This window comes from Chrysoperla carnea, chromosome 5 (genome assembly GCF_905475395.1).
Source record: "Chrysoperla carnea chromosome 5, inChrCarn1.1, whole genome shotgun sequence".
Taxonomy (NCBI): Eukaryota; Metazoa; Arthropoda; class Insecta; order Neuroptera; family Chrysopidae; genus Chrysoperla; species Chrysoperla carnea.
In genome coordinates, this window is record NC_058341.1 from 34320067 (window position 1) to 34334952 (window position 14886).

The 14886-nt window shown below is 28.5% G+C and overlaps 1 protein-coding gene across 4 annotated transcripts; it reads right to left on the bottom strand.

The window, feature by feature from the left end:
• Positions 1-429: 429 nt before the first annotated feature.
• Positions 430-8852, bottom strand: LOC123300111 (probable phospholipid-transporting ATPase IIB). 4 transcript variants are annotated; one of them, XM_044882587.1, is made up of 11 exons: positions 8637-8852; positions 7727-7994; positions 5510-5914; positions 5315-5417; positions 4834-5041; positions 4120-4762; positions 3282-3708; positions 2998-3206; positions 2437-2935; positions 1765-1968; positions 430-732 (listed from the first exon to the last, which is right to left on the bottom strand). In XM_044882587.1, the coding sequence occupies exons 1-11, from the start codon at positions 8786-8788 to the stop codon at positions 599-601; spliced, it is 3252 nt and encodes a 1083-aa protein (XP_044738522.1). In that variant the 5' UTR covers positions 8789-8852; the 3' UTR covers positions 430-598. The 4 variants fall into 4 exon arrangements, with proteins under 4 accessions (XP_044738522.1, XP_044738524.1, XP_044738523.1 ...); XM_044882589.1 differs by lacking the exon at positions 8637-8852 and adding an exon at positions 8191-8425; XM_044882588.1 differs by lacking the exon at positions 8637-8852 and adding an exon at positions 8185-8425.
• Positions 8853-14886: the final 6034 nt, after the last annotated feature.

Here is a 14886-nt window from a genome sequence, read left to right on the forward strand (position 1 = left end):
TACCTCTATACAAAAGAAAATGGAACTAATGTTTTTATGTGATTAATGAGTTTTCAAGAGATCATTAGATAGTAATTAATCCATTATACAAAATTATCAATTTTAGCCATTGGTGTTTGAATGTGTGGATATCATCAAATTGCTCCCAAAAGAGCTAGATCTTCTATCTTTTTCGCTAATTGACCAAAATTAAAAATCCGTATAAATGATTTCTTATGAATATTTGCTCCACGAACTGAACTACATGAGTTAATAATTATTTTTTTCGTTTATATTTTTATTATTATCATTATAAATTAAAAAAAGAATATTAAAAATGTTAATTATAATTAATTAATGTAAACCTTAACAACAAATATATAGATTTTTTTTTTAAATATTTTAATTAAATATATATATTTTTTAATTTCATATTTATACTGTTTTAAATATGAGTTATATATTCTAATACCACGATAATTATTAGGAAGTACACTTTTACTCTTTTATTGGGAACAATGTTCTTGTGTGTGAGTATGTGAGTTTTGTAATGAAGCGCTTGCATTTCATTATATCCCAGATTATTTTGTTTTCTTTTTGTATTTGTATCAAAATATATTTATGATAATTTACTATAACTTGGCGGTGAGAACTTTTTCCTTAAGAATTTTAATATATACAATGGTAGACATGATACTAATGTTATTAAAAGTACTTTCCATAGAAAATCTTTTGTACGAATAAATTCCGAATCTGAAAATAACAAAATAAAAAATTAATTAAGTAATAGGCCAGGGATGGCGAATCAATGGCACGCGACACAATATTTTATCCTGCCACCGATTACTATGAAGAATTATATTACGAAGGAGTCCAAGTGTTCCTACATTGTCTGTAAAACGATTTTATTGTACAAATAACAAATCCGTTAGTCGAAGAAGCGAACCAGAGAAAACAGAGAATTAATTACAAGTGCAGTTAATAGATAGATAGACAGAGAGGAACAAACAGTCGAAGTATATGATTAAATACGTTGACAAAAATTGTCACGCAAGCGCGGTAAGTTTCTCGGTTGCAAATGTCAGCGCTCACTTTTTTAATGATTTCGATCATAAACATAAGGTAATTCAGCTCATCAAAGATACTCTTCTAACTAGAAACATAATAAAAGAAAGAATCTTAAAGCTAGCCGGAAATGTAACAGATCAACAAAAAATTGACATTAACTCCGCTCTTTTTATATCGCTTTGTCTTGACGAAAGCATCGACGTCTATAAATTTGCACGTTTAGCTGTGTTTACTCAATATATAAACTATTAAACTATTTTTCAGCAGGCGTAGAATAAATAGACGTATTAAGAAATCATAGTAATTTACTACGATACTATTCAAATGAATCAATGAACTATCTAATAAAAAAATACGACTGCTCTTTTAATGACATAGTTATGATTCCAACCCTCATATGACTGCCGTATTGTCTGCTTGACGTCGTTAATGATTTTTCCAATGCTTGAGGAATAACTAACGTATTTTGGAGGAAATGTTTATATAGGTATTCTACAGAAAATGATCCAATAAAATGAAAAAAGATGATTGAAAATTGAATTTACGTACACGAAACGATGTATTTTTACACTTTCTACACCTTCTACAATTTATTTCATTTTGTTTCTAGTAAATGTATCTAAAATACATTTTTTCCCGTAAAAGAAAAACTTGTCTCATTTTTTACGATTCATAAACCATTAAATACCCAAAGAAGTTAAAGAAAAAAATTCTTACCGAAATAATCGTGTAACACAATTAATGACAAAACATACAGCCCTAATGAAAATATTTCGGCTAAAACCATAAGATAATGCCATGTTCGAATTGTTAACGCCACCATAATTAATTCAGTTAAAATCAATGACGTAAAACTAATTGCAACAATATGAATATATTCGTCTTCAAATAAAATTAAAGCACCATACATCACGACGCCACCTGTAAAGCAAAAATTTAATTAATTTTGAAACTAAAATCCGTTTTGAAATATTATTCATGAGATATCACATTCACAGACAGACAATACGCTCTAATAAAAACGATTTTCGTCATTTTTGGATCAAAAATGCCTAAATAAAAGATTTACATTAAAATTGAAAACTTCGAACTTTTTAATTATTTTAAATCTTTTTCCAAGGTTCTCCTTGAGAAAAAAAAATGTAAAAAATTATTTCATTACAAAGCAAATTTTTAAAACTAGTAGATTTTTAGAACGGTTTGCGTGACCGGAAATCCGTCTCTGATTATAAATGAAATCCTGGACAAAATATTTTATATAAGAACGTTTTAGAAATATCAATATATAAATATTCTTATCAATATAGAAATATTGTCTTAACATTTTATACAAAACATGCTTTATTTACCTCCCGGGAAAATTAAAACGAATTATGTAATTCAACTCACCTTGATAAATCGAAATAAGAACCCACATAAAAAATGTTTTGTATGATAAACTTCGACCTTTTGCTAGCTCTTTATATAATTCAGGATAAGTAAGTGCTATATCTGCACTAATATCCTGATCCAGAACCAAACTAAAAACTGGTAATGATGTATAAAAAGTTGCATAACCCACCATTAAAAATCCTTGATATAATGATACACTAGCTAAATAAAAAACGCTTGAAAAAACAGCCTGCATTGTTGAAATGATTAAACCTCTGTGAATAACAAATTGACTTAAACTTGCTGAACGTTTATAAGAATGTCGACCATGAACCAATAATAGTTGTGCCAATATTGAAAATTGTGGTATACTGAAGTCGCCAGCCAAACTTGCTTGTTTTCCTTCACGTCCTTCAATACCGATTCCTGCATCTGCTTGTTGAATCATACTAACATCATTTCCTCCATCACCAACTGCAGCTGTTCGTTTGCCGGTATGCTTTTGAATTAATTGAACCTAAAATAAAATAAATAATTAGTTAAAACGAAACTACAAGATTGGAAACTTAAAATGCTTACCACTTGTGCTTTTTGCGTCGGTGAACATCTGCAACAAACAACTGCTGGAGCAGCTGTTGCTAATTCCAAGAATTCTTGTTGATAGTAAGTTAAACAAACTTCTAAACTTTCACCGCTAACAACCAAAGCACAATCTCTTTTTCTTCGAAAAGCATTTAACTCCAAATGGGCGTCTGTTCGAGTAACCACTTTCTTTAAAACGTACAGGCCTGGAAATATAATTAAAGTTATTTTATAAATTTATATAAATATAATCGCAACTAGCTTCATGTAATAAATTTTACCTTGAGTCCTTGAAACTAATCTAGAACTTTTTGCAATACATGTAGCAGTTTCTAGTTTATCACCAGTCAACATCCATATCTTAATTCCAGCATTTCGTAATAATTCTAAAGTTGGTCGTACATTATCCTGAAGTTTATCTTCTACACCAGTAACACATAAAAGTTCCATTTCACGTTCTAAAGATTCAACAACTTGTGCTACTCTTGCAACCCGATCAGTTACTGTCATTCGAGCAGCATCATATCGAGCTTCAAAATCTAAGTACTGTTCTTCTGTAAGAATTTTTCGAGCTACAACTAAAGTTCTTAAGCCTTCTCGTGCCATATTGCCACATTCTTCATCTAACCAATCCGTATATTGAACGATGGTTGACATAACAACATCCGCGCCTTTTAAGTAAAAACAAATTTCTCCACTTTGTAAATCCTGTAAAAAAAATTTGACTTAAAAAAAAAAATGCGTTATAAATTCCTAAACGATTCTATTTAAGGTAGTATTGGGCCATAAAAATGACAGAAGGTTATAAAACCAAAGAAAAATTGTCAATAATTGCTGTCAACAACTGTTCCATTCATCGAGAAAGTGAAGCCGACTGTTTTTCGAAAAGAAAGCAGTTGAGTTAATCATCTAACTACTTTAAAACAAGGAAGAACAATAACATTCGATTTTGTTTGTTTTGTGTTCCATGAGATTTTTATGGGTTTAACAGACGGAAAAACAACTAGGGAAATAGTATACCTTATATAAACTTAATTTGACAAAAATGAACTTAAATTTTATTACGGTCAAACTGAGTTTCTATACATTTATCAAATGTAATTTTTTTTTTAAATTTACCTTGACAATAATTCCCATCCTTTTTGTTTCGCTTGTAAATGGAAATACTTGTAAAATTGAATAGCGTGCACTCCTGTTTCCAGGGCCTCTTAATTGCATACTAACTAAATCTCTATTAACAAGTGCTAATCCAACTTGTTGTGTCCATTGAACGAGAGCAATTTCATCAGGACTTGATGCCTGATATGTACATTCACGTGGTTCCGCCATATTCTGTTGAAAATGTTGGTCAGCTTCAGTATCAGAAATAACTGATGATGTTTCAGCATTGTCTGATTCTTCATAAATTGGTGTGACATTATGACATAAAGCTAACGCTTGTACAGCATCCCTAACCCTTGTATTCTCCGATTTTCGCAACCTGGCTGGTGTTAAAGCATTCTCTGATTGATTAAATGCTCCAGATAACATATTTTTTACAATTTCAAAACTATCTTGGTTATAACTGACAGTTCCCAAATGTAATCGTTTAAGAACCATGGAATTTTGTGTTAGGGTTCCAGTTTTATCTGTTAATAAATAAGAAATTCGACCAAGTTCTTCAGGAATCGTTGTACAACGAACGGTTGTTCCAGGCATTGTTGGATCGTGTCCAATTGCATATGAATAGTAGGATTTTCCCATATCCAAATTTACTCGCAAACTGTTCAGTAAATAAACTTACATAAGTAAATATATATCATTTATACGAAGTTGTATTTCGAAAAACATTACCTTATAGGAATTATATACGAGAAAAGTAACACAAATCGGAACCAGTATCGATACCAAGGTCCACTAAATCCTTTTAATATCATCATTAAAAATGCTAATCCAACTACTGCGCAAAATAATACTTTCGTCAATTGATTTATTTCAATGTCTAATAGACCAACTTTGGATCTTGGTGCAGAATTATTCATTACTGATCTGGTTTCAGGACCTATAAAAGACAATACATATTGGTTTTGATTGACCGGATTAGTTTATGTTAAATTGAATGATTCCAGAGAAATGTTGAATTTATTTTATGAAATGTGACTATTCCATAATCATGGCAAAATTTTAGGAAATTAAAATAATAGTAGTCTACCACTGTCGTTAAGAGAGCTTCTTTTGTTAGAACAGATTAAGGAACGTGAAATTTGATCACACTTGGTATAAGCAAGGCTTAAGAAGTTGACATCTTTATCACCAAAGTTAGAGAAATTCATACCTGTATAAACTACAACCCCAACCGCTTGTCCAGATGCAATAACACAATTTGTCCATAATGTATTCTCAACATCCAAACTTTCTTCTGCTCCCATGGCATCGTGCTAAATTTAAGAAATAAATTGAAATTAATAGGCATACAATTGAATGTGAAATATAAAATTTAAAAATTCGCAAACATCAAATACCAACATACCCGAGTAAACGTTCCAATAAAAGAATGTATATCTCGTTGTGGTTTTTCTGCATAAATGCTGGCTTGAATAAGAAATAAATGATCATTTGATGGTAATTTTTGGGTAGTTGGTACAGCAAGTCGTAATTTCCAATCAGTTTCTCCATCTAATTGATCTGTTCGCACAAATACAGCGCCTGTACGTTCTGAAGTACGTAATAATACTAAATCGGCGGGTACACGTTGATCTTTATCGACAATTATAATATCACCAACACGTAGTTTTGAGGCAGCAACTAACTCGGAGCCCCCTGCTGCACTTTGTAATAATCGACGATATTTTTGACTATTGACTTCTTGATCTCTTCGATGACGTCGTAAATCATCTACAGCCTCTCGACAAATTGTTACGAGGAGAACAAAACACTATAAAACAAATTACAAATTTTGTAATTATTATTAATAGTGAATCAAAGCTGATTGATAAACAATGAAAATTATTAAATCTCGGTAATGAGTCGATGTAAAGCATTGGTAACTATGTATAGATCGTAGGATAATGATACATTTTCTCGCTTTTACCCCGTAGGGCGTTAGAAAGTATTTTTGTGTTGACTAAAATTAGGGAAAATTTCCTAATGGGACGCATGGGCAAAAATACTTGACATATCAAAAAATTCGGTTTCCATTTTTCGAGTCCTTAATCTTATTTTGGGCTATTCGCTTTCTTCTCATTCAAATCAAACTTTCTCTCATTTTAGTCAAAAACGATATACTTTTCATATTCGTCCCCCATTTTTCAGATTTTTCAGAAAAATTTTAGGCATTACATTCATTTTAACTAAATAGAAATTTATATCATTTTATTATAAGTAAAAAATATTTAATTTTTTCTACTAATCATGAATATATTAAGAATTCATCAAATATTTAACTATAAAAATATTCAAACAATAGTTTATTTCGTTAAACAGGAAACTTTTAATTAAAAATTATAGTTTTATTTAACAACGGTGTCAAAAAGCAAGAGTAACAGTATACTAGACTGCATTTCGTTTTAATCAGTAACCAGTATAGCTGACTACAAATGAACGGTTTCGCAGTATACTGAATTAACGTCATACCTTACAGTTGTCACAGTGTATATCGATCATACCCATTGAAAGTTCGATGCAATGACGTCATATCACTCAACTTTTTAAATAATGATATATTTTAGTTTGAATTTCAAATAGATTTATGTGATGTGCTATTTGGGTCTTTGTTTTCGAATGAAAAAAAAGTGCATGTTCCCTATTAGCAGATTCTATCTTAACCAAGGGGTGCCAGTTTTTTAAAAAAAAGAAAGTGGCACCACAATGATTTTTTTGATAAACACCGAAAACTTGAAGTCACTGTTTGAATGTATAACACAACTTGAAGTATTACACTGTTTGAATGAACTGGTTAACTGTGGTAAATAATTATTTTTGGGAACAATTATTTTCCCTAGCTTGTTGTAAAAACCTTTTTTTACTATCAATGTATGAAAAAAATGGTGCTTTTTATGTGCATGTGATCATTATTTAATGAAAATATGATTTCAAATAAAACTCAAATCCAAAAAGCTAAGAAGCTCGTATATTTTTTTCAGGTTTCAGGTTTTTCATTTATATGAAATGATCATTTTAAGCTATGTATGTGAAATAATCATTTTAAGCTGAATTTAGTAACAATATTTCCTAGGGGCAGACTTTTTAGTTTCTACCTAAACGACTTAAATATTTGAAATTATCCTTGAATAAAATTGGAACATACATGATTTGAGAGAAATCTTTTGCACCAATTCCTACTTTCGTTTACCTTCACAGTGGAATATACTCAGTTTTAGCGAATAATTCATTTTACTAAGAGAGTATCCATGAAATATGTGCGCAAATTATTAAGATGATAAAGCCTAGTGTGGAAGAAGAAGATGGGTATTCAACAAAAGTCTATTAATTTTTTTAATAAAACTTTTATAACAAATATAAACATTAAAAAAATAAGGGAGGGGGAACGCATTTTTTGTAATTTCAATAAAAATACTAATAGTTTAATCTACAAACCGTTATCAATAATAAATACTCTGTACCATTATTGATTTAAAGTTATCTATTTAAATAATAGTTTGCCATTTCTAGAAATTTTGTTATCAATGATTTCAACATATTACAAACATGAAAAAATAAAATGAACAAAAATTCATCAAATACATACCAATGGTCCCCAATAAGTATATAAATATCCAATTCGTATATCGGGTATAAATTGACTACATGCCATTATTAAAAAGTATAAATTCAGAAAGAATTTAAATTGCTGATATAAAACCAATGGTAAAAATGTGATAATATTATATTTTTGATTGCGAATAGCATTTGCAGGAAATTGTCCATATTTATCCAAATTTGGTTTCCCAAGATGTATTGTACGTGAACGAATTTCTCTTGGACCACAAAATCGTTGCCAGAAACGCACCCAACAACTATAAATTAAAAATAACAAGGCACTCGTTAAAATTAAATATTTACTTTTAGCCATTTTTTTTTTCTATAATTATGCATGACAGATTTCGTAAAAAACCCACTTAAGAGCGCATTAAATACTTTCAAATCAAATAGTGACTAATATAAATTAATTTAAATAAATAAACATAAATGTGTTTTAGATTTTACCCGAACCATGAAATCTCATGTTGTCGTTTGTTAATTAATGGTATGTCTTCTTTTGAAGAACGTTTTGTCGACGTAGTACTAGGTGATTCCGGATTACTCATCTTTACATTATTAGTAATACTGTTATAAAAACAAAAACGACACCACTTAACAAATAGCTTTGCGATAAAAACCTAATTTATTTTAATAAATTTTATTATTATAGCTTTGTGTTATTTACTGATTAGAAAGATATCAACACCTATGTGACAGAATTCGTCATCTGACATTTGAGTGGTGCCGTCTATGAATGAAAATATGAATGAAAACACAAAATATTAAATTAACCTTAAAAATAGGGCACCAAAATGATTTTTTAATTTTCTTCTTGGCATAAATTTTGTTAGAATTATTATTAATGAAATTAATATTAAAATATGTAGGAACATGATTATTGAAAATATTCATATTACCAACAGGTCATTGTTAGGATATTTCGTCTACGTTTTGGATTATTGCGATTACGAACTAAAATTTCGCCATCGTAATTATTACGAGGTACAGGATTGCCTAAAAGAAAATCGGTTTCTTCATCCAAATCAAAATCTTGAAGCTGATATTCCATAATGATTTCCACACTTTTCGTTTATTTGCTTTCGCCTTTTTTAATTATTAATTCATTGTTAGGTTAGACACTTTTAATTTTAATTTGCATTTTTATGTTTACAAAAATTTTAATTTAGTAATTAAAAGTTATTTTTTGATAATATTGTGTAAATTAATGCAAATCTAATTTTAAACCGTAAAAAACAAACATTAATATTTTATTATATCCGCAATGCATAGAACAAATAGACATTATTGTATTATCTCAGACTCAAACCCAAACCGACTGTCCCTAACTACAGAGAGGGTATTTAAATTTAATTTTTTTTTTTGAAATATGAGGGTTGTTAATATATCCCAAAAAGCAAAGATGTAGTGTTAGTTACTCCTAATTCCGGCTTTAATTAAACTTGTATTCTAACATAATAATTTCCATTTATATCAATTTTATCTCAACCTTTATCTCCAGTAAGATAAAATGTCAATTAATAAAGAAAAAACAATAAAACCCAACTGCGCTTAAAATATATCATCATATTAAAGACGTCATTGAAATAAAATTAATTAATGAGGAGAAATCGAGACACTGGATAATTATACTCAAATTCGAACGAAAAACACTATAGTATATAACAATTTGTATATTTTTATAACTTTTTTGAAAAAGATTTTTCTTTTGATGTTCAAAAACATAATTACAATCTTCAAAGGAAAAAAGGCATGGAATTAATAACTATAATAAAGTTAGCGTGGGATATTAATAAAATTTATGAAATCATTTATCAAAAAATTGCTCTCTACATGCGCTTTCGGATTCCACAATTGCTCCATGAATTATTAAATAATTATTTAATTATATATTTTCAATTAAAAATACAAAATTTTTGTTTCTAATATCTCACTAAATTGATAGTTTTTTCAAACGTATTTGCTATCAATAAATTGCTCCTAGTTCTTTCGGGATTTAACGATATCGATTTATAAATATAAATCCCGAAAGAACTAAACGGGAGCATTTTGTTGATAAAACGTTTGGAAAACTATCAATTTACTGAGATATTAGAAACAAAAATTGTTTATTTTTAATTGAAAATATTTAATAAAATAATTGGAGCAATTGTGGAATCCGAAGGAGCATTTAGAAAGCAATTTTTTATTAATATTATTTAAAAAATAATATTAAGATATAAAAGAAGATTAAAAAAGATCCACTAGATGGCAACACTAGGGGGGATACAAATATATCCTGCCATCTAGAAGATCTTTTTTTTGTCTTCAGAGGAAAATGGCTAATTGCCAGTTTACTAGTTAAAATATACAAATAACAATATATAAAATGAACCAAAGACTTTTACAAACTCAATTATGTTCGCATTGCTCATTCTTGTGTGGTGAAATTTTTTTTATAACAGTTAACACTTACCTTTTAAATCGATCAGCCATATCAGAGTTATGAAAAATATAGATCAACAATCAAACAAATTATCAACTTTTGCAGTATTCAAAATTCGTATTGTCCATTATAATTTTGCCTTTTCTATGTATTTCATCATGTTGGTCTATTTAATTACAATGTGAATAAAAAAATTGAAACTTCATTCTTCATAAATGATACCTATCAAAGATAACCCACATCAAACATTTGAACTATCTTTTCGTTGTATTGTCGTTTGGACTTGGACTACACAGAAAATATTGCTGTAGTATTTTGGTGCATTTTTTTCTTATTTTTAAGGAGTTTTTTTGGAAAGAGCGGACGAGGAAGTGATTGTATGTTTTGAAAGATTCAAGGAAAATAGATATTGTTTGAATTTCGTAATTCGTACAAGTATACAGCCTTTGAGGAGCACAAATGCAAAAACCGCAAGGGAACTTTCCTCTCAAAATTTTATCCTCTATGTCACTGTGCTACCCGAATACAATAGTTACAGAACACTCTATATTATACAAGCTAGTATACTTATATGTATTTCTGAATGCATAGTCACTAAGCTTGCGTTTCTTATTAACGTCATGATGAGATTTCATCGTTGATAATTTTAAATACACGGTATTCACACAATGAATAACATTGGGATACGCATTAAGGGTTGATTTTGTCTCTTATTTGAGTGTGCTTCTTATTTATATAATTATCTTTTTTTATTTTAAATTTCTTATACATTCTTGTAAGAATAAAATTTATATTACCAAAGTCAAAAAAATAAGTATACAATTTGCGTTTTAAATCATTTCCCATGCTATATCAATGAGTGTGAGAGAGTGCATATACGTAGAGCAATGTGTATAAGAAAGATAATATTATATATTTTCAAGCTGTATCGTATTGAAGAAAGGGTAAATAATATTATCTGCTACTGTTCAGAGGTACATGAGTCATTCATACTCAAAGCAAACTATCCCTGAACAAAGCGACAAACACATACACGAAAACATAGAATATCTTTTTTAAAAACATTGCATAATGTATTTGCATTCTCTCAGACTGATTGATACAGTATGAGAAATTATTTAAAAAATAAATTTAATACAAATTAAGAAATACCGATACCTAATGCGATAATACTTATTCAATTTCAGTGGGAACTGCAGAATTCTCTTGATTTAAACAAAAAAAAACTTTTCTAACTTACATGTGCCTATATCTCGGTAACTATTTTGTTATGAGAATCATTTTAAGCTTAAAATATTAAGAAGGCAATATGGCAAAAATTTATTTTTCCGTGGGCTCTGATAATTTTAGGAAGCAGCTAGCCGGATGATCCATCCTAGACAAAATTTCTAGTTACGCCAATGGTTATTAAACTGTTTTTGTTCCTAAACAGGAACATCTATTTAGGAAAAAGAAACTCTGTGATGGTATGGGTGTAAATTGATATAATATGGTGATATCATAATGACATAATTTCATTAATAAAAGAACGCAAGTTAAGATTCTACAGTAAAACGACATTAATGAATAAGAAAAAATGTTTTTATTTCTTTTTTTTTTTTAAATTCACAGATTTGAGAATTAATATTGCCAAAAATCAATATCAGTTATCATAATAGTTATCATAAAAACAAACACTGTACATATAAGCATTCGATGACGACTTAAATAATATAATTAAATATCATACCTAATAATTTTGTTTGTTTGTTTTTTATTTACCTACAATAATTATGAAAGCTAGATGCTGGAAAAATGATTATTCATTTTTTAATAATAAAATCTTAACAGCTATCATCTTTTTTTTGTCCATGTATCATCATGTCAAAAAAAAAAAAAAATTACACAAAAATCAATTTGCGCATTTTTAAAGTTTGTGCTAAAAAAATTTTCTTTATATTGTAATTATTACCATTATTTTATTTATTATTATTTTTTATTGTATATAACAAATACACAACAAATAACTTATGAATCTAAAACTTTTCTAACTGTTGAGACAAATATTTATGTACTCAGTCAAGTTACCCGATATATACATTTTTTTTTTTTTGAGCATTCATCAATTAATTTCGATCCCTATACTTCCTTTCTCGTATATGTGTTCTACTTGATAAATAATTATGAAAAACATTGAATTGCTAATTGGTTTTTGTAAATAACAACTAAGTTATAAATATAATAGGTTGAGTGCACCAAGATAATGCTGATATAGAAATTCAGATCTCAGAAATATATACATTTATCACTTTTCAAATGCGAGCTATAAAAAAACCTAGTTCAACCTTTGCTATCCTTTTTTAATTTTGAAAATTATTTTTGGTCAAAATCTAAAGATTTTACAACAAAATTTCAAAAATTGTGAGTGAGTGCCCGGCGGGTAACTACAAGATACTCCGCCATCCTCCGAGCTATTATTAGTAAATCTGTTGCACGCCTGTGTTAGCAAATAGACTCAATTCAGTAACAAGAAGTTTTTAAAAAAATAATTATTTACAATTCTTTTTGTTCCACTATCAAACATAATTAATGAAAATTTCATTGTATTAAATTTTTGAGATTAAGTTTTAAATACGTTCTAATGCCTACAATAGTTTTTGTATTGTATTTTGTAAATACGTATTTTGAATAAAATATAGCCCTTATCAGTATTAAATTAGCTATTCGTTATCATTCTCTAAAAATCAAATTTAATTCCTCGTGAAGATTTTTGAACGCACCCATACTAATTTGTTTTTCATTTGAAAAATTTATCAACTAGAACAAATTTAATTATACATCATATTATATACGATTATTAACAAAAATAGTACGTTCTTAAATTTCATCTAATAAGCAAAATGTGGCTTTTTAAAAAAAATTAAAAATCACAAGAAAAACGATTGTACTATTTTCTTCTGTTGGAAATCAGTGAAAAAGAATTAACTAATTCAGAAATAATATTATTTCATTTTTCATAAGTAAAATGATTAAAACGTTTAAAAATACTTAAATTGTCGCTATAATTTTGTTTTAAATCCTAATTCAGGTATGAATACGATTTTTTAAAATTATATCTATCTAAATCCAGATATTTATACTTTTAATTTTTTTTTTTTTGCAGGTATGGAATCCATATCTTTGGAAAACGAAATAAAACTCGCGGAAGCGTTTAAGAGACTATTTATTGTCAAGAAATTTGTATCTGTTCCTATATTGTCTAAACATTGTTCATGCGGAAAGCTCGCTGGCCACAGTATAAGTTTAAGGTCATGTTCAGTACAAGGAGAAACGAAAGAATATCAAAGAAATTTGAAGTACGATATACAGAAACTAAAACAACTACTAGACGGATTGGAGAAAGAAGCAGACAATAAAGGAATAGATAAAGGATCTCATCAATATTTCCAGGCTATATTGAGTATAGCCATAAATTTTCCGTACTATGAAACATATCAAGAATTAATACATACCTGGGATTTTTTACCACTTATAGTTAAATCCACAGGTCTTAAAATTTTGATCGGTGATGGCTATAATTCTTTCCTAACGTTTATGGAAGGTGCACAGCTTGCGCACATTGTACACTTGAAAGTGAAAGAAGAAAGAATACGGCACAAGTAGATGAAAAACACGATGATTGAAAACTAAGGTCCGTAGGCTAGAGAATTGAATAGAAGCAAGTCTTTAATTAAAACTATTTATGTCGATTTAAATAATTGCAAACGTGGTAATTGGTAGAATAAGTTTAGAAAAAAAATAGACAGTAGAGAATTTGAAAAAAAAAAAAAAAAAAAAAAAAAAAACAGGACCATCCCAATAACTTCTTTAATTCAACACTCTACTTACGGACCTCAAAATTACTAAATTAAACACAAAATTACTAAATTATGCAAAAAAATATGCATCTTTAGGATACCTTTTCACATTTACGTTTGTTATCGTTATTTAGTCGATATAAAGGCTCATAAAAAAAAATTGTTTTTACTGGTTATATTTGAAAGCAAGATCAATAAAATCTCGAACGCCAGGATAAGCGATATATATCGATCAGTTTATTATTTGCATCATATTTCTTCTTGCTCTTTTCATGCTTATTGTTTAAATTTTATTATTCTTCCAGGCAATCACGTTTGAAGTTCGAAAATAGCGTTAAGAGTCAACATAAAAACGTTTGTGTTAATTGTAAGAAAGAAAATACTAGCATGAAATAGCATGTTAAACGTAAGCATGGAAAAGGTCACCTTTTAAATTTTCTTTAATAGTTTTGTAAATGTAAGTTTATAAGAAACTTAAAATATATTATTTTGATAGGATTAATGTTCAATTAAGTGTTACGCAAAAGGCTTTTAAATTCAAAGTAAGAAAACTAATTAACGCGTTGTGAACGTCTATTTTGCTCAAAGAGCATTTACATATTTTGAACTTAATGTCGATCTAGATATATCGTTTCTAGATATGTCGTAGCGAATGTGGTATCTAGCTATAGATAAAATTACAAAAAATTGTATTTATCATACAAACGGATTCATTTTCTATAAACCTTTTCATTTTAAAATATGACACGCTTTTTATTCGGACAGTAACCTATACAAGCTGGAATATATTTTATATTTGTAATCTTGAATAGTTTTTTGCAAACTGTCCGAAGTAAAAGCGCATCGATTAAAGGTCTATTTAAAAACACTGTAAGTCTTGTATAAAAC

Coding starts and splice junctions, on each gene's coding strand:
- LOC123300111 (XM_044882587.1), bottom strand. CDS start 8,788: ATGGAATATCAGCTTCAAGATTTTGATTTGGATGAAGAAACCGATTTT. Junction 5,042..5,314: donor TGGGGTTGTAGTTTATACAG/GTATGAATTTCT, acceptor TGTCTTTTATAG/GTCCTGAAACCAGATCAGTA. Junction 733..1,764: donor TGTGTTACACGATTATTTCG/GTAAGAATTTTT, acceptor TGTTATTTTCAG/ATTCGGAATTTATTCGTACA.